General features: G+C 37.6%; 1 protein-coding gene across 3 annotated transcripts in view; it reads left to right on the forward strand.

The window, feature by feature from the left end:
- b3glcta (beta 3-glucosyltransferase a) overlaps positions 1-20,454 on the forward strand; it is a 104,445-nt gene that overhangs the window by 41,388 nt on the left and 42,603 nt on the right. The window contains exon 4 of one of the 3 annotated variants that reach the window (XM_058744667.1): positions 46-169. The exons of the other annotated variants lie outside the window; for them this stretch is intronic. Coding sequence (XP_058600650.1) covers positions 136-169 — 34 coding nt within the window. The 5' untranslated portion in view covers positions 46-135. The remainder of the gene's footprint in view (positions 1-45; positions 170-20,454) is intronic. 3 annotated transcript variants of the gene reach the window in all.

Here is a 20,454-nt window from a genome sequence, read left to right on the forward strand (position 1 = left end):
CAGCTAAATGGATTCTCATGTTTTGCTTTTCTTTGTCTTTAACAGGACTAAGAGCACTCAGCATACTAATCACTCTAAAGGTGTAAAGGTCAATTATGATTGGCTGTCGCTGCATAACAAAGGAAATCTCGGTGGATGAGGCCAGAGAAGAAAGAGAGGAATGATCAGGGTGTGTTGAAAGATGAAAGTAGATCAATCGAAATCAGGCTTTATAAAAAGCAGAATAGACTTACAGTAAATTGTCTGTTTGAAATTATCCTTTGTCTGACTCGAAACCAGAAAAGTATGGCAATTAATCAACTTCATGAAGTGGATGTGGAGTCTGTCGAAATGTAATGACTTCCATACATCAAACAGTTGAAGGAGGGAAGCCTGAAGTGCAAAGATGGTTATATAATTTCACTAAAGTCTCACTTTCAAATAGGTACTTCTTACATTTCAGCCCATAGAATGATTAAGAAAACTCTCAGAGCTTCTTCTTACACCGAGCACATGACGCAGAACAATAACCTTCATGGTTTTGAAGTTCTCTTCTTTTTCTCCTTTGTCTCCCAGAAGTGGTTGGTTGCCTGAAGCGCTTTAGGCGTATATGTCAGAGAGGCATTCGTTTGAGCTTTGTTTTCTCGTGTAATGCGCTCTGCAAATATAGCGAAAAGTCAAGCGCACTAGCATAATCTGTAAATTATTTCTGGATATTGTCTGCGCAGCTAAAAATACTGTACTTCAGACCAGAGTCGACCTCACATGGGAATATTGAGAAGTAGCTTGAAATGCATCATTCCTCCCAGAAGAAGCTCATATGGAATATTGGAGTGTGCTTGATCTCTGATATTGTTTTTCAGAAGGGTTTGAAGGCCTGCATGAACTCTCTCACCATCAAAACCCTGCAAACCAAGCCGATCATGCTTTACGCATCCAGCACTCCAGAGCTGTAGTACCCGATGCCTCTTCATCCTTATGCATAACAGTCACTTAACACAGTCATGGTTGCCATGGCGGTGACTTCATATCGGCCCTGTCTTATCTTTTAGAAAGTCAAGAGCCTTTTTTTAATCTAATGAAGCGTGAAGAAGAGTTGGATGGAGTCGTTGGGAAATAATGGGTTATTTGAACAGTCTGAAAGGGATAAAAGCTTGCATTTTTTCTGTTGTTTAGTGGCGCGTCAAACTGTAAAATTGAAAAGGGACATTCCGAGGTGTCCTTGAGAGTTTTATGTAACTATCTGATTGAATTTAAAGTTGGGTGAAAACTTTTTTTTTTTTTTGAAGCGCGCCATTGAAAGTCATCTCGAAACTCATATGGTGCATTAAGTAGATATCAGAATCTTTCAAGAGCCTCGGGAAGGGCAAGATAACGGTTCTTCCGAGTTTCATTTTCAAAACGGAGATTTTTCAGGGAGTTTTAAAATAAGGCTTTAATGATGTCGGTTTGACTGAAGTCCCTCTGAATCTTAAAAAAAGAGGATATTCTCGAAATGACAGTGACTTTGTTTTATTAATGACAATACTACATCTGATAATAATGATAATGTTTAAGGAACGGTTTACCCAGTCATTAAGTATTTTTATCATTATTTGCTCACATTGCTTTATCCAAAACCTATATGATGTTATTTTTTCTAAAGAACTTAAAGCGAGATGTTTTTCAGAATGTTTCCAGTTTCCACTCCTTCTCTTGCTTTGCCTTTTAACATTCAACACCAACACCGCTTCGGCATTCTAACATCTCCTTAGATCAAAATGGTGCAACAGGGTGAGTAAATGTTGTCAGAATAATTTGCAAACTATTCCGCTAATAAATTATGGGTTGACAAACACCAAGTCTAGAATTAAATGTGTAAGGCTTGTTTTACCTAAAAAAGGGAACCTTGGCTCTTAGTATCAGCTGCTCATTTTTTGATGATATTTTATCGCTTTTGATATATTGTCTCGCTTCACTATGGTTCCTCTCTGGAACATCTCCTATAGGATGAATCGCCTGAAAATAGCATATGTAGATACAAGCCAAACCGTAACAGTGAATTACCCCGGCTTTACTTCTGCTTTATCCAGTTTTGATGGCACTTAGGTTTCATAACACAACACCTTACATGTGCCGTGTTTGTGTTGGCGAATTTGATTTCTAATGTGATTAAGTCTATAAATGTGATTAAGACCCAAGCCATTGTTCATACTGCAGAGTTGTCAGGTTTATTATTTGGGCATGTGCCAAGTTATTAGGAGTCTTTGCAATTTCTGCCTTGGTTATGACCAATATTATGCTGTCAGAAGCCATGAAGAGCATTTCAAACTCGGTAGTTCAGTTGAATGATGGGTTTGCTAAGATATATGGGGAGATTGGGGTAAGATGTGTCAGTGGATGAGCTATATCATCACTTTAATTTAGCAAAGTGCATCTGTCTGTCCATCCATCAGTCCATATCTTTCTTTATCTGTCTACCTTTCTCTAACTCTTTTTCTTACTTTATTGAACCGTCTATCTTTTTCTAACTTTAGCTCTCTCTATCATTTTAACCTAACTATCCCTCTCTATAATTAACTATCCCCCTCTCTAACTAATTAACTAAACCTCTTTCTTACTCTCCCTCTCTCTAATTATCATTCTCCAACTCTCAAATTATTACTAAGTAACTAACTAAAACTAACTCTCAAATTATTTCTAACTATATATCTTAAATAAATTAACTCTCAAATTATCATTAGCTAACCCTCTTTAAAATCATCACTTACTCAATCATTCACACTCAAATGATCTAACGCTCTCTCAAATTATGACTAAATAAAACTAACTTTTAAATTATCTCTAACTGATCTGTCAAACTGATCTCACTCTCAAATGATTGAACTCTCTCAAATTGTTACTAACTCTCAAATTATCTCTTAACTACTACACTGTAAAAAAAAAAAAAAGTTGAGCCAACATAAAATTTTAAGGCAACCAGCTTCAGAAGATTTTTGAGTTTTCTCAGCTTGATGTTTTAAGTTTATACAACAAAAATTTTAGAATCTCCCACAAAAATAAGTTGAGCAAACTCAAAAATCTGCTGAAGCTGGTTGCCTTAATTTTAAGTTGGCTCAACTTTTCTTTCTTTTTTTACAGTGTGTCTCTCAAATCAACTAACTCTCAAATGATCACCAAATAACCAACTTTCAAATTATCACTGGCTCACTCTCAAATTATCTAACTCTCTTGCAAAGTATTACTAACTCACTCTCAAATTATCTAACTAACCATCTCTCAAATTATCACTAACTCACTCACTCAAATTATCTAACTAACCATCTCTCAAATTATTACTATCCCTCTTTCAAATTATTACTAACATTATTACTAGCCCTCTCTCAAATTATAACTCTCAAATTATCTCTCTATGCCACTCTCTCTAACCTCTCAGCAATTATCTAACTAACCCTCTCTCAAATTATCACTAACTCTCTCAAATTTTCTCTCTAATATATATATATGTATATATATATATATATATATATATACATATATATATATATATATATATATATATATATATATATATATATATATATATATATATCAAATTATCTCTGTCTCTCTCTGTAACCGTTGTGTGCCACAGATTTGATTGTTCTTGTGACATCATGAGATAGAAAAAGAAGCTCAGCCACTTCATATCTCTCTTCCTCCTCATCCCACATTTTTTTTTTTACGTCTCTCTGAACTCAAGTGACCCGCATTCTTTTCTGGGATCTGCTCGGAAAAGCTCACGGTGTTGCCTCTCCTGAACAGCTCTCATCACTGCTCGTCGCCTAGTTATGTGAAAACTCTGATACGTTCTGAGTAATTAAAGCGCAACTCTGCCTTTTTAAAAGTGGCGGAGATCATGTTTACTCAATCCACTTCCTTGGAGCGATGCACAGTTTAAGACCTGATAATGAGGCTCACGGATTTGGAATCTTTTAAAGTGGAGCTGCCTCCAGGCCCTGAATTATTGATGCAAAGTAGGAGGTTTAAAACTGCCTTCAACGCTCATTAGTCTTTGGGTGAGATGCGCACAGGGACGGGGACTGCAGCTTTATAATGAGCATGATTAAACCGGCTCGAGCTCCCTTGCCTAAGTTCAGGTGTTGGAGTCCAGGCGGTTTTGTGATGTCCAACCCTTGCTGAGAATCATAATGAGTGTTATTTTCTTTCCTGTTCCACCAAAAAAGTGTGTCTACCTCTCTCTGCTTGCTTCCCTTCAACATACGTTTTCTGTCTCGTTTTCTAACTAAAACACTTTTTTCTCTTATTTTAAGTGGTTTTGTACGTCACTGACCTTTCCATCGATGAGTTAAAAATATTATATTGACCTATGTGCTGAGATGTTCACAGGTATAATAAGATGGAGAATTAAGAAATTAGCTGTAGACCAGTATCCTTTCTGAATATATTAAATAAAAATCTTAATATTATATAAGATTATTAAAATATATTAGGTAAATAGGTTAAGTCAACTAGTCAGCCACTACTGTTCTGGTCAGAGAGACAGTAAATTTCAAATTCTATTCATCAAAGAATTCTAAAAAAAAATAATAATAATAAGCAGAGCAATTGTTGTCAGCATTGATAATAATACTAAATTGTACCGGTACTTGAGCACAAAATCATCATATTAGAATAATTTCTGAACATATTTTAAACAGAAAAAATTATATTCTTACCAACCCCAAACTTTAGGTAGTGGTAGTGTACGTACTGTACAGATGGGCTTCTTTTGCTGTTGCATTGCACCTCACACTTTTTTGGCATCCTGCCACAAATGTTGGTATGTCGTCTGGTAACTCTTTAGTTTAGAGACCAATTCTCACTATTAAAGGTGCCATAGAATGGAAAACTGTATTTACCTTGGCATAGTTGAATAATAAGAGTTCTGTACATGGAAATGACATACCGTGAGCCTCAAACACCATTGTTTCCTCCTTCTTATGTAAATCTTGTGAATAAAAAAGACCACTGAAAAATAGGCGAATCAGAACATAACACCGATTGTGACGTAACAGTCGGGATCACTAATAGTTATGCCCCCAACATTTGCATATACCCGCCCAAGTTCTAGGCCAGTCGCCAGCCGAACCATCAGAAGTTCTGCAGGTATTGTGAAGAAAAAAGCGAGGACAACAGCGAAAATGGCAGATCATGGAAATAAATGTTATGTTACAGGCTGTGCAGGGGATGTGAAGTGCAGGGATGGGTTTGTGTGTATTCAGAAAGGCATGGAAAGCAAATAACACGTTCTAATAAAATATGGCGGGACATGGTTAGCTCCTTGCTAGCAGTAGCCTGTTAAATTACATGAGATTTCACTTACCACATAAACAGAATAAGGAGAGATGACTGAGGATGATGGCGAATGATTCACAGATCCGGAGCACCACTGACAAGCATCTGATCTTGTAAAATGTGTGGTAAAAAAGTAACAATCTACTGCCGCTCCATAGTATAAACAGAGTTTGTGTGATTGTGAATCTCGAAAGTGAAAGTAAAAAGCGATCGTGCATTTGAAAGCAGTTTCACTGCCCCGCATTTTCCCTGTGTTTCCTTCCTGCTGTGTGTGCTGCTGAAATGAGCCTCACTGTAAAACAGCCAATCAGAGCATAGCTCAACATTATTATTCATGACCCTTCCAAATAAGCCAATAACAGACCATTTCATTCTAGGGAGAAATCTTAGGGTTGTAAATGCACATGTAAAACCTTTTCTGGAGAATTTTTGCCCTTACCTAAGCCACATACCTTCTATGTAGATATCAGAGAACAATTTAAAATGTTGTATCAATGCATTCTATGGCACCTTTAACTAGTTACTTATTAGCATGCAGATTACTAGCATAATGGGTGTTTGTTAATACTTATAAAACACATATTCTGCATGGCCATATTCTACATCTCTTAATCCTACTCAATACCTAATCTTACCAACTAATAAGCAGTAATTAAGAGTTTATTGAGGCAAAAGTCATAGCTAATAGTTACTTAAAGCTGCAGTCCGTAAATTTTGGCACTCTAGCGGTTAATAAACAGAACTGCGTGCGGAGGAACATTGTAGCCGGAGCTACTTCTCTCTGTTTATGTCTATGACGAGTCACGGAGGTACCTGGCTACTCCGCAGCGGTACCTACCCAAACCAGTCTAAAATAGTCTAAATATAAACACTTATTATAGGTGTACCGTAGTGATTCAGGACAAGCCAAAAACACGGTTTGGAAAATGGATTTATGGTGTACTTGCTTATTATATAAATCATATAAATTTTAAACACAAAAAAAGTTACGGACTGCAGCTTTAAGAGTGAGAATTGGACCTTAAAATAAAGTATAATCTCAAGACTGCTGTATTGCGGATTTACAGTGGCCGCTGCGTGCATGTTTCTGTTAAGTCCACGAGACCGTAGAGTGTCCCATTTGTCATTTTAGCATTCAAAAGGGTGTTCACGAGCGCGCCCTCGATACACACTTCTGCCGAGCCCGCACCGAGGCGAGCTCTGCAGCAGACTTCTACTCAACAGTCAAAGCGGCATTACGTCACAAGAGTGCAGACTGCTTTTGGGAAAGGGCCTGTATTTTATATAAATGCATCCAATTGGCTCAGGTGAACCCAAATTCAGCCTAATTTTACAGTGCTTCTTTAAGACTGATTAGTCAAAAAGTCATTCGGGTAACCCACCGACCAATCGTTTTTAAAAATATGTAGATGCACATCCCTAATTCATATTTTCCAGCGGAAAGCTTTTCATCTTAAACATAAGATGGGCGAATATTCCGTTTTTGCATTAATGTCCTCTTGTAGCACCTGAGGGGGCCTTAAATCTGAAAGGCTATTTTTTGCTCCGGCTGATATAGCTGGCCTTTTTTTGGTGTGAATACTCAAGTTCGCTTTCCTTAGCTTCCTCTTTCATTCCACCTCTCCTGTCTTATCTCGTTTTACATCTTTTCCTTCCCTATCATCCTTTAATCCCTTTCATTCACTTCTTTCCCTCTCTCGCTTTCTCACTTTTTCTTTGAACAACATATTACCCCGGTGAGTCAAAGGGGATTGGGCAGCTTTGCATACAAACTTGGATGACTCCAAATCGTTACATCTACAGCAGCACAATGATCTGAGTCACTGGAGCACAGCCAGTTCTACACTGAAACAATCAGCTCTGGGCCAGGATGCACAACGCCACCGCTCATGGAAATGAGCCATCGACAGCCTTTCTTGTCTCCCATCACCCGCCACTGAGCGTGCAAAATCCACTCTTGACATTCTCATTGTTCCTCCGTACGGCTTAATGGCCCCTCTTGTGTGGCTCTGTCATTTAGAAAGATGATGTCTGTTATTGTTAAAGCAACATTTAAGTCAGGAGTAGGACGAAAAATCGTGCCATTATTCTTCACATTGTTTTTAGATTTCCATCTGGTAATCATTGTCATGCATGAACGACTTGATTGACAGAACATACTCTCACTTCATTTTTTTCTTCTGGGCTTTTTGCCCCCAGTTATTCCAATTATCATTGTTGGTAGACTGCTGCTTATTTGTACTTTTGCCAAGTCTCAGAGGAATAGTTCATCCAAAAATGAACATTTTGTCATTACTCAGCCTCATGTTGTTCCAAATCTGCATGACTTCTTACTTTCTCCTGTGGAGGAAAAGAAATTATAAAGACGGCTGCTGGTTGCTCTTTTACATTTAATTACAAGACAGTTACAGACAAGCTTCAAAGAAATATGCAAATGCACTATAAATTTCATAAATGTGCATGCTATTCCAATTCTTCTGAAACCATGCATTAACTTTTAAGTGAATTAAAGTTTTAATTTTACTAATAAAAGTTACAGATTACTGCCAGTTGAACACGAGACTGAATCAGCTGGAATTCTATACCAATCTTTCTGAATGAATCAACTGAATAATTGTAATCTGACTCAAAAGAATGATTCATTCACAAATCAAACAAGGGAAGATGTCAAGGTTTTAAATGAATAACATTTAGGTGTTTTGTAACACAAATCTGTTGAATGGCTTCAAACAGTTTTGCTACTTTTATGGTGTATTTTTTTTCTTTTTGAAGCATTAAAACTTCAGTACTTATTAATTGTAAATGCTTGTAAAAGAATGACTGGAATATTTTCTGCTTTTTTCACACACAAGGGTTTGGAACAGCATAAGGTTGAGTAAATAATAAGAGAATTGCTGAACTATTTCTTTAAGGGCTCTGGACTGGGTTTTCTGCACCTGTTCTGCTGATGTTCAGAGATTTGACAAACCTCCAGAGGGGGCACGAGGTGACTGTCCTTTACGCTTCCCCCCGCCACCTCAGGCAATGTGAACTGTCAGCAGGGGTTTGTGCCAGGTGGATGGAGCGTTCCATCACGTGCACACACACCATGCGAATGGCCACATTTGTTTCTTTGCATTCGATCGGCCATGTGCAGAGGTGCTTTCAATGCCTTTATCGACTAAATCTGTCTCCGTAACCTTCTGACTGATTTGAGACTCATTGGGTCTGCATGACGCCAATTAATGTTGTAAATGCTTTGTCTCTGGACTTCCTAAGTGAAGTCCAAAAAGGAAGAGAGAAATGGTCGGTTGGTTGCACGTTGCATTTTGTGCTCCCTACTGTTGCGCCCTCAAACATCACCTCTAATTACTGTACTTCAGTGCTGATGACCTGCGCTAGACGCTTTGATGCAACTTGTGAGCACACTAAGCACTGGCAAACTTTTTAGAATTTTCACCCTTCAGCAACTGCCATATGTCTTCACTGCCCAGTCTTGCAGAATTTTGCTCTTCAGTTTGAGACGGCATAAATGCACAATAAAGATTTTGAGCTTTTTTAGCTGATTCAAGCACAGTGTGTGGTGAAAGTCTTGATTGCTTGTGGGTTGGTTGTGTGCAGTAGTTTTAAATGTCCTTAGCCCCTTCAGTCTACAAAGATTATGCCACCAACTGTTCAACGGTCGTATGAAAAATGGCTTCATTTTATGTATTTGCATTGTGTGTTTTTCTCTTTAGAGGTAAAATTGGCATGTGGAGTCAATTAAATATTTGGGATTTATTCCTCAGTAATCGGTCTGTTTTGTCAATATTCTGTTTTCAGTCTTACATTTTATTCACCTCAGACTTGTGCTACCTGATTCACCAGCCTCTGGGGATAAATGTGCTATTTTCTCTTCAACTTCTTGGTGCTCTCTCTCATTCCCTTCCCCCTTTTCTGTCACCTCTCTTTTCCTCTTTCTATTATCATACATAAGCAAACAAAATCATGTCTGACTTTGTTCTGGTTTGCTGTAGGACTAATTTGAGTTTCTGCTGTCATGTGGTTCCATCTTGTTGTGTCGCTGTGGGACAGAATCTGATTGGTTTTGGTTCCCGGGTAGATGCGATACCGTCTGAGGTGGTTCATTTTTAGTGGTGCCACAGTGTGAATTTAATGACACACTTGCATTTATCAGAAGCCTCCTCCTAGTCTTAAAATCTTGGCTTTTTGTTCATTAGCACACTGGAAAAATAAAATCCTGTTGTGTTTTTAAAAAATTCTAAGTTCATAACCATATATTCACATGCAGTATATCAATAAACCGAATATAAACCTCTGTTGAAGTACTAACATCTAGTGTATTTTTTTTTTATTATTATTATTATTTTATTTATTTGTTTTAATTTAATTTTTGTTTTAGAAGTTTTGTGCTTTTATCATTTTATTTTATTTTTTAAAGATTTCTATTAAGCTGTAAATTATTTAAATTTTACTTTTAGTCATATCAAAACTTCCACTTCGACTTATTTTCAGCTATAGTTGCCAAGGCAACATTTCTAATTTTCGTTTTTCAATTTGCTTCTAATAATTAAACTTTATATACAATTCTAATATAATTTTAATCATTATAATAATGATAATTATAATAATAATAAATTTCTTGAAGCCTGGACATTTAGAAACTTGTTAGATAAAAATATGCGTGCAAGAGTTTTTTTGTTTTTTTTTGTTCTTGTAAAGTGAATATTTTACATTTTAAAGAGATATTTTTGCTTTAATAAATATATCTGATATATCACACACAGGGAGTTCAGGGAACGCCATTTTACTGTAATTTATAACTAATTTATTGAGTACATGTGTTGTCTCATTAAATAGAATATAGTTTTGTACTTTTTTATGACTTAATGGTAATTTGAGTGTTTTTCTTCCAAAAAAGAAGTTTTTACTGCATTTCACAATATAATTGCATGTATTTTGTTTTGTTAAATATAATTTTCTCTGCATGTGGGGAGGTTAATTACTCCACAGGTTGCTAGTTGTAACATTTTTACATTATTTCTCCTTTTAAATTATGAATATTTTTTACAATACATCAATACGTTTGTGTAAATTGAGACCCCTGGAAAGTGAACAATGGCCCCTGGATAGTGTGATGGGGAAGAAAATCAAGCAAGCAGAGGGCATAGCTCTGAAGGTGATACTTTATATGGGGAAAACAATTCAGGTGACTGAAGCTCAATTCTCCAGTGTCTCATTCAATACATCTCCCTTATCCAAAAGATTCAGTCCCTTTATCTTTGGAGTCACCCTTCCCGTATAGAATACAGATTGAGCAGAGAGAAGGCGAGCGGTGAGAGAGTAAAAGAAACTTGACGAAGGATCATATACTTCGAAGCCCTGTAATCAAACGATACCTCACCAAATAAATCATTGAACCAACTGTCAAGTCCCCTATACTAGGTTCTCTTTACTCCAGCCTCGTCGGTCTCCTCTCCATGTCACAATTTGACTTTGGCTTTCACATCCAAAAGTAGGCTTCACAGACACTTTGAAGAGCCATTCTTTGCATTTCCACCATCTGCGGTGAAAAAGCCAAGTGCAATAATTCAATACCTTTTCTAATTGCTAACTTCGCTCCACCGCACATTGTCCTCATCCACAAATTTGGTACGTGCAAAGGTGATGGTGACCAAGCTTAGAGAGTGCAGGGCTGATGTAAGGTCAAAAAGAAAGGCAAAATGTTAAGACTTCTCCTTTTTCCATCCCTCTGCAGTTCCGCTGTTTAATGATTAATTGAACGCCATTAGTGTGGAGGCCACACCAGTTAAATTCAGCTTTAATTAGTTTCTTTTTTTACACACTGCTCTGTGCTTTCATTTTGACATCACACAGCCATAGAGACACAATGAGAGATTAGCAAGCGCCTTATCATTGATGCTCGCTGGCACTGGATAACCGTTATTACTGTGGTACCCCACAATGCCAGGAGAGGAAGATTGTGAAAATGTCCCTCGGGCTTTTAATACACCTGTGCGATGCCTGTCAGACACTTAGACTTAACACACACAATAACTCTGTTCCAAACCTTTGTTAGTTGGCTGTATTTTTGTCTCCAGACACTTTATTTTACCTGTCAGTCTTAAGTAATATGTTTTTGTTTTTTTTACAAATATCATGTGCATTGATTGATTTTTGGCATTCATGCAATGAATGAAACCCCGTGATCTTTCTTTGTTGTAAGTTGGCTCTCGTACATGGCATTAATTAGGCACTGAAGAGGGTAATTTTGTGACTGAAATGTTTGCTGTTCAGCAAAGATGTGTTTTTTGTCCCGCATTTGCTTTTCTGTTGTCTTTTTTTCCATCCTAGTTACCTATTTGGATTACTGTGGTTTAAACATCTAGACATTTTTGTGATTTTCGTTAACTGATATAAACAATTTTTATGTATTTCAATAAACTCTGGTGCTTACAGATGCCCTTTATGATCAAAATTGGTCTGTATTTTAAGTGAAGCATATTATCCTATAATTCATTCCAACAAGCTTGGCAACATGCTAGCAGCAAACTATTACCCAAATAGTTACTATATCACAATGAAAGACTTGGGTGAAAACTTTTGAACAGAATGGAGATGTTCTTAATGCATGGTTTTTCCTTCTGGAGCATCAGTGAACGTTTAAACCTTCTGTAATAGTTGCATATGAGTCCCTCAGTTGTCCTCGGTGTGAAAAGATGGATCTCAAAATCATACAGTCATCGTTGGGTTCAAATACACAAAAATGCTGCGAAACCAAATAATTTGTGGGACCTGAAGGATTTTTCTGAAGAACAGCAGGCAGTTTAACTGTTCAGGACAAACAAGGGACTCATGAACAACTATCACTAAACAAAAAAAACACAGCTGTGGTTCAGGTAAGAGCCACAGCTATTAAGAATCAAGGGGATGTAAACTTTTGAACGGGCTCATTTTTTTATAGATTCAACTGTTATTTTCTCTTGTGGACTATAACATCTTTTATGTGAAATCTTATTCAGATCATTACTAAATAAAAAATAACATGCATTTTGTATGATCCCTCTTATTTTGGTAAAATAAAAAGGGGGATCTAAACTTTTGACCTCAACTGTACACACACAGACATATATATATATATATGTATGTGTATATATATATATATATGTGTGTATATATATATGTGTGTGTGTGTGTATATGTATGTAATGTGGGATGTGCGATGTGTGTGTATATGTATGTAATCATGATTAATCACAAATTTTAAATACTTTACCTCTAAATGTGTTGAAATAAAGAAATGCATGACAAACTAGTTTAAGGAAACGGAACCTTTCACACTTCCGCCAGGTATGAGACATAATCCTTATTGTTCTTTTATCATTATTCTTTTGTTTTTTTTCAGCCATTATCAGCCTTTATACTGGCAATAAAACGTTTACCAAGCCACATCGCTTCAATCCCAGTATACATTTACCCAGCTATTATCAAAAGTATTTCTAAATAAATAGAAACAAAACATTTTCTTACGACCTTATGTGAAGTGTTATGACAAAATGCATTATGATGAAGAATTGGACCTGTTCTGCAGGTGCATTAGAGCTAATATTAGCATCATGCTTAAGACAATTTATGAGATTAATAGTACACTTTTACTCAGAACTCACTTCAAACCACCATCGAGTGTTTGTAATAACTTCCTTTTACGATCACATGTGGAATTTGGTCGTTTACTGTTGTTAAAATATGCTATTCATAGCCTTTTATATCGCTGCACAAATTAGCATTTCAGATGTACACACTCTTTCAAGAAAATCACATACAAATATCCTATCGTAATCGTGTGTTTATCTATTATGCCATGGTCTGTCTGAATACTCGATTCTGATTGGCTGGCAGGTGTTGATTAAATTCGTTTAACTGCACAGGTAGTTCCAGGTCAGTTTAATCACGTTCTATATTAATGCGCTTCCTATAGACGGTTTCATCAGGCGCACGCGCCTGGACCAAAGTTAACTTCCGGTCTGTGTTTGTTTGTCGGTCTTGTTAGTAGCGCCGGTTAATGAAGTTGGGCTCAGGTTGTTGTGCTGTGGGATGTGTTTCACATACATTTATTTATTTGTCGCGACAGCCGCGATATCAAAACTGACCGATTTTCCAAAAGGCTTCGTTGAATAAACATGAGCACGTAACGCACGTTTAAAAATCAAAACGAGGCGCAGGCGTTTTTATATCACTGTATTTCTGAAGGAACACTGTCTTTAGAAAATGTTCGATTTCATTTTCATTTCATCTCAGCACTGCTTTGTGTAACTACAGCCCAAAAGCCGTTTCCAGGGAACCCTCTAGTTATCCCGCTTTAAAGCGCCTCCTGCTGGCAGAGAATGAATTTAATTGCATTTTTAATAAGTCTGTCCAAGTAGTTATCGCTGCATCTCAGTCAGTCTGATTTAGGCAGTAAACATATTTTGCTTGTTATCAAAACATAATCTACTCTAGACTAGACTGTTGTTACTGATTGTATTTGGATGTCTACCGGAAGTTAAGTTAGGGCCACAAAAGCACGCATGCGCAGTAACGTTTGTTTATGTTGTTGCCGTTGAAACCGTCTATAAACATTGGTAACCATAGTAACATAGTTACAGTTGAATAGTAATACGATTTGAATGCACTTCGCGGAATGCACCTCCGATGCGTGTCGGGTGGTTCTTCGCCTCCACGTCGTGCATTCAATTCGTTTAATGCACAGCTAGCCGTTGATTATCCCTTACATATAATCTATAGTGGCTGTTGTCAAGTTTATTTCTGCTGTGTAAAAGCCTTAACATGTATGCTCTGAAACTCACGTTGTTTGTGATGTTACAACCGCTTCTCCATTCTTAAGTTGCCAGGGATACATTCCAAGTATAATACACATTAGTAAAAGGATTTGTTTTACACTTTTGGCGACCGCGGTACATTATAAAAGTAGCCCAAAAAAGCGCAACCCACGGCTCTGTAATTTTTCCCGTGACTGTATTTTCAAAATAGCCCACTTGTGCCGCTACCCTGGCAACACTGGTTTGCTGTACCTTCATCACACAATGATAGATATCCTTCCACGCTGCGATGACAGGAAGAAGTTGGAGTCAAACTTTATCAAACGATTAATTTGTGTTAAAAAAAATATTAACGCGTTAAAATTTTCAGATTAATCGCATGCGCTAACGCCTTAATGTTGACACCCCTAATATATACGTATATATGCATGTATGTGTGTGTGTGTATATATATATATATATATATATATATATATATATATATATATATATATATATATATATATATATATATATATATATATATACACACACACACAGTGGTGTGAAAAGTGTTGGCCCCTTCCTGATTTTTTAGTTTTTTGCATATTTGTCACACTTAAAAGATTCAGATCATCAAATTAATTTTAATATTACACAAAGATAATGCAAGTAAATACAAAATGCAGTTTTTAAATGATGATTTCATTTATTAAGGGAAAAAAGCTGTCCAAACCTACCTGGCCCTACGTGAAAAATTAATTGCCCCCTCCTATTAAATCATGAAAGAACTGTGATTAACCACATTATTTTAGAAAGCTGAGTTAAATTTCACTAGCCAAACCCAGGCCTGATTACTGCCAGACCTGTTCAAGAAATCACTTAAATAGAACCTGTCTGACAAAGTGAAGCATGTTTAAAGAGCAACACATCATTCTGCGATCTTAAGAAATTCATAAACAGATGAGAAACAAAATAGTTTACATGTATCAGTCTGGAAAGGGTTATAAAGCCATTTCTAAGGCTTTGGGACTCCAGCAAACCATGGTCAGAGCCATTATCCACAAATGGAGAAAACTTGGAACAGTGGTGAACCTTCCCAGGAGTGGCCGGCCTACCAAAATTTCTCCAAGAGCACAAAGACGACTCATCCAGGAGGTCATAAAAGAACCCAGAACAACATCTAAAGAACTGCAGGCCTCACTTACCTCAATTAAGGTCAGTGTTCATGATTCAACAATAAGAAAGAGACTGGGCAAAAACAGCATCCATGGGAGAGTTCCAAGGTAAAAGCCATTGCTGACCAAACAGAACACAAAGGCTCGTCTCACATTTGCCAAAAAATATCTTGATTATCCCCAAGACTTTTGGGCAAATATTCTGTGGACTGATGCGACAAAAGTTGAACTTTTTGGAAGGTGTGTGTCCCGTTACATCTGGCGTAAAACCAACACAGCATTTCATAAAAAGAACATCATACCAACAGTCAAACATGGTGGTGGTAGTGTGATGGTCTGAGGCTGCTTTGCAGCTTCAGAACCTGGATGACTTGCCATAATTGATGGAACCATGAATTATGCACTCTATCAGAAAATCCTGAAGGAGAATGTCCGGCCATCTGTTCGTGACCTCAAGCTGAAGCGAACTTGGGTTCTGCAGCAGGACAATGATTCAAAACACACCAGCAAGTCCACCTCTGAATGGCTGAAGAAAAACAAAATGAAGACTTTGGAGTGGCCTAGTCAAAGTCCTGACCTGAATCCTATTGAGATGCTGTGGCATGACCTTAAAAAGGCGGTTCATGCTCAAAAACCCTCCAGTGTGGCTGAATTACAACAATTCTGCAAAGATGAGTGGGCCAAAATTCCTCCACAGCGCTGTAACAGACTCATTGCAAGTTATCGCAAACGCTTGATTGCAGTTGTTGCTGCTAAGGGTGGCCCAACCAGTTATTAGGTTTAGGGGGCAAGCACTTTTTCACACAGGGCCATGTGGGTTTGGATTTTGTTTTCCCTTCATAATAAAAAACTTCATTTAAAAACTGCATGTTGTGTTTACTTGTGTTATCTTTGATTAATATTTAAATTTGTTTGATGATCTGAAACATTAAAGTGTGACAAACATGCAAAAAAATAAAAAATCAGGAAGGGGGCCAACACTTTTTCACACCACTGTATATACAGGTGCATCTCAATAAATTAGAATGTCGTGGGAAAAGTTCATTTATTTCAGTAATTCAACTCAAATTGTGAAACTCGTGTATTAAATAAATTCAGTGCACACAGACTGAAGTAGTTTAAGTCTTTGGTTCTTTTAATTGTGATGATTTAGGCTCACATTTAACAAAAACCCACCAATTCACTATCTCAACAAATTAGAATACTTCATAAGACCAGTAAAAAAAAAAAAACTGTTTGAAAAATTGTTGGCCTTCTGGAAAGTATGTTCATTTACTGTATATGTACTCAATACTTGGTAGGGGCTCCTTTTGCTTTAATTACTGCCTCAATTCGGCGTGGCATGGAGGTGATCAGTTTGTGGCACTGCTGAGGTGGCATGGAAGCCCAGGTTGCTTTGATAGCAGCCTTCAGGTCATCTGTTGGGTCTGGTGTCTCTCATCTTCCTCTTGACAATACACCATAGATTCTCTATGGGGTTCAGGTTAGGTGAGTTTGCTGGCCAATCAAGCACAGTAACACCATGGCCATTGAACCAGCTTTTGGTACCTTTGGCAGTGTGGGCAGGTGCCAAGTCCTGCTGGAAAATGAAATCAGCATCTCCATAAAGCTTGTGAGCAGAAGGAAGCATGAAGTGCTCTAAAATTTCCTGGTAGATGGCTGCGTTGACTGTGGACTTCAGAAAACACAGTGGACCAACACCAGCAGATGGCATGGCAGCCCAAATCATCACTGACTGTGGAAATTTCACACTGGACTTCAAGCAACATGGATTCTGTGCCTCTCCAGTCTTCCTCCAGACTCTGGGACCTTGATTTCCAAATGAAATGCAAAATTTACTTTAATCTGAAAAGAGGACTTTGGACCACTGAGCAACAGTCCAGTTCTTTTTCTCCACAGCCCAGGTAAGAAGATTCTGATGTTGTCTCTGGTTCAGAAGTGGTTTGGTAGCCCTTTTCCTGAAGATGACTGAGCATGGTGACTCTTGATGCACTGACTCCAGCTTCAGTCCACTCCTTGTGAAGCTCTCACAAGTGTTTGAATCAGCTTTGCTTGACAGTATTCTCAAGCTTGCAGTCATCCCTGTTGCTTGTGCACCTTTTCCTACCCAAATTCTTCCTTCCAGTCAACTTTGCATTTAATATGCTTTGATACAGCACTCTGTAAACAGCCACACCTTTCAGAATGACCCTCTGTGACTTACCCTCTTTGTGGAGGGCGTCAATGTTTGTCTTCTGGATCATTGCCAAGTCAGCAGTCGTCTCCATTATTGTGGTTTCAAAGAACAAGAGATACCTGGAATTTATACTGTAGGGATGGTCATTAATTGAAACTCAAATGTAAATATTCTAATATTTTGAGATACTGATTTTTGACTTTCATGAGCTGTAAGCTCTAATCATCAAAATTAAAAAAAAAAAAAACTTTTGAAATGTTTTACTTTACATGCAATGAATCTAAAATATATGAAAGTTTCACTTTTTGAAATAACTTACTAGAAAAAATTTACTTTTTCACGACATTCAAATTTATTGAGATGCACCTGTGTATGTGTGTGTGTATGTATGTGTGTATATATATATATATATATATATATATATATATATATAGGCCTGTGTGTGTATTATAAATACATTTCTGTAAAAGATCCCATCACACATCTGTATGCAGCCACATACATAAAAACTTGAGAGCGGACTTAGCACAAAGGCTTTTAAAAGTGGAATTGTGCCACTGAAAGCTCAAGGATGCGAACAGGGAGCTTGAGCGAACAGCGTACATTTTCTTTCTAAGCGTCTATCCCTGAGGCAGACAGATCTGTAAGAGATGGGCACGACGCGGTTTAGGAGGTAAATCCCCTTCCCATCAGAGCCGGCAGATCAATAGCAGCTTTGAGGTGGAGAAGGACAGAGCAGAGACGACAGGCAGCAACTCTAAATTAAAGCAGCATGACACTACATAACAGATCCTGCCCGTGGCTCTTGGCTCTCTCGCCCTTTAGCTTTGCATGGACAGAGAGGTTTCAATCAAAACAACTGAAGCTTTCGATCCATACAGATGTAGGCTGTATCTCATTATGCTCCCTATTACATGAACTAGTATGAAATGAACACTTTGGGTACTAGCAAGGGCCTTGATGCAGTAAATAACAAAAAAAAAAAAAAAAAAATGTTTATATATACATATATTTATATGGTTTATATATATATATATATATATATATATATATATATATATATATATATATATATATATATATATATATATATATATATATATATATATATATATTAGTGATGTCAAATCAATTAATTGCATCTCAAAAAGTTATATATATAACACATTTGTGTATATATTTAAGATATATATGTACAGTGCCCTCCAAACGTATTGGAACAGTAAAGACAAAATTGCTCTGTTGGCTGTGGAGTCAAGACATTTACAAATATGATTAAAAGATGAATATGAGACAAAACTACAGAATGTCACATTTTATTATTGGGTGATTCAACACACAGATGTTTTATCAGCTAAGAAGTTTACCAGCTAAACACTTCATCCCTCTATATGATGTGAGCATAATTATTGGAACAGTTGCCTCACAGGTCTTTCTAAGTGATCAGCTGTGTCCTGTTGCATTAATTCTTCAGATATTAAAAGCAGGGAATGTGTAGTATCAGTTATATCCATTACTTCTGCATTCTGAATCTTGCATTCGATGATGACACACACAAACCACAATGAAGATGAGGGAGTTGACTTTGAGAGAAAAGCAAGCAATTTGGATGCTAAAATAAAAGAGATGAAAGTCAATTAGAGCTATAGCAAAAACAAAGGGCATGGAGAAATCAAGAGTTTGGAAACCACCAGCGACACCAGCAACCAACTACCTGATCGACTGAGAAAACAACAGTAGTTGATGACAGACAAATCATAAAAGCTGTGAAAATGAACCCTAAAATACGTGTCTGTAAAATCACCAACAACTTCCAGAAAGCTGGGGTGATGCTCTGACAATCTACTGTCCTCAGGATACTTTGACACAGAATTACAGATGCTACACAGCAAGATACAAACCTCTGACCAGCTCCAAAGATAGAAAGGCAAGATTAGAGTTTGCAAAAAGCACAAAGGTGAGCTAGAAGTGTTTTGGAACTGTTTATGGACCGATGAGGCAAAGATGAACCTTTATCGAAGTGATGGGAAAGCAAAAATGTGGAGAAAAAAAGGGAACTGCAAATGATCCCAAGCATACAGCCTCATCTGTAAAGCATGGTGGAGGTGGTGTCATGGCATGGGCATGCATGGCTGCCTCTGGAACAGGCCCTCTCAACTTTACTGATGACTTAATATATGATGACAGTAGCAGAATGAATTTGGAAGGGTACAAAACCATCTTGCCTACCAATATTCAAGAAAATGCCACCAGATTCATTGGGAAGTGCTTCATATTGCATCAGGACAATGACCCAAAACACCCTGCCAGTTCAGTCAAGGAATTTATAAGGGCAAAGAAATGGAAAGTCTTAGATTGCCCAAGTCAATCTCCAGATTTAAATCCGATTGAACATGAATTTAACCAGCTGAAGAGGAGCGTAAAGACAGAAACTCCCCAAAACAAGCAACAATTGGAATTGGCTGCATTAAAGGCTGGGAAAAATATTTCAAAGGATGAAATCAAGAGTCTGGTGATGTCTATGGGTCACAGACTCACTGCTGTGATTGTGCAACACTAGTAATAGACAAAACTAGTAATCAACCCACAAGCAGACAAAACTAGATCGATCAGTGATCAGTTCTCACCTCCACGCACACAAGACCCCCAACCAACCACATCCACTGCTAAAACTCCCATCTTCTCCTTCTGTCCCCTGACGGAGGATGAAGTATCCAAACTTCTCCTCTCCAACCATCCTACAACATGTCCTCTTGACCCAATCCCCTCACACCTTCTGCAAGCAATCTCTCCCATGCTCTTACCGGCACTCACACACATCATCAACACATCCCTCCTCACAGGCATCTTCCCCACTGCGTTCAAGCAGGCTCGGGTAAAACCACTGCACAAAAAACCTACATTAAACGCTTCTCTTATAGAAAACTATAGACCTGTCTCTCTCCTTCCATTCATAGTGAAAACACTTGAAAGTGTTGTCTTCAACCAGGTCTCATTGTTTCTTTCACAGAACAACAAACTGGACGCT

Source organism: Onychostoma macrolepis, chromosome 15, assembly GCF_012432095.1.
Source record: "Onychostoma macrolepis isolate SWU-2019 chromosome 15, ASM1243209v1, whole genome shotgun sequence".
NCBI classification, from domain to species: domain Eukaryota; kingdom Metazoa; phylum Chordata; class Actinopteri; order Cypriniformes; family Cyprinidae; genus Onychostoma; species Onychostoma macrolepis.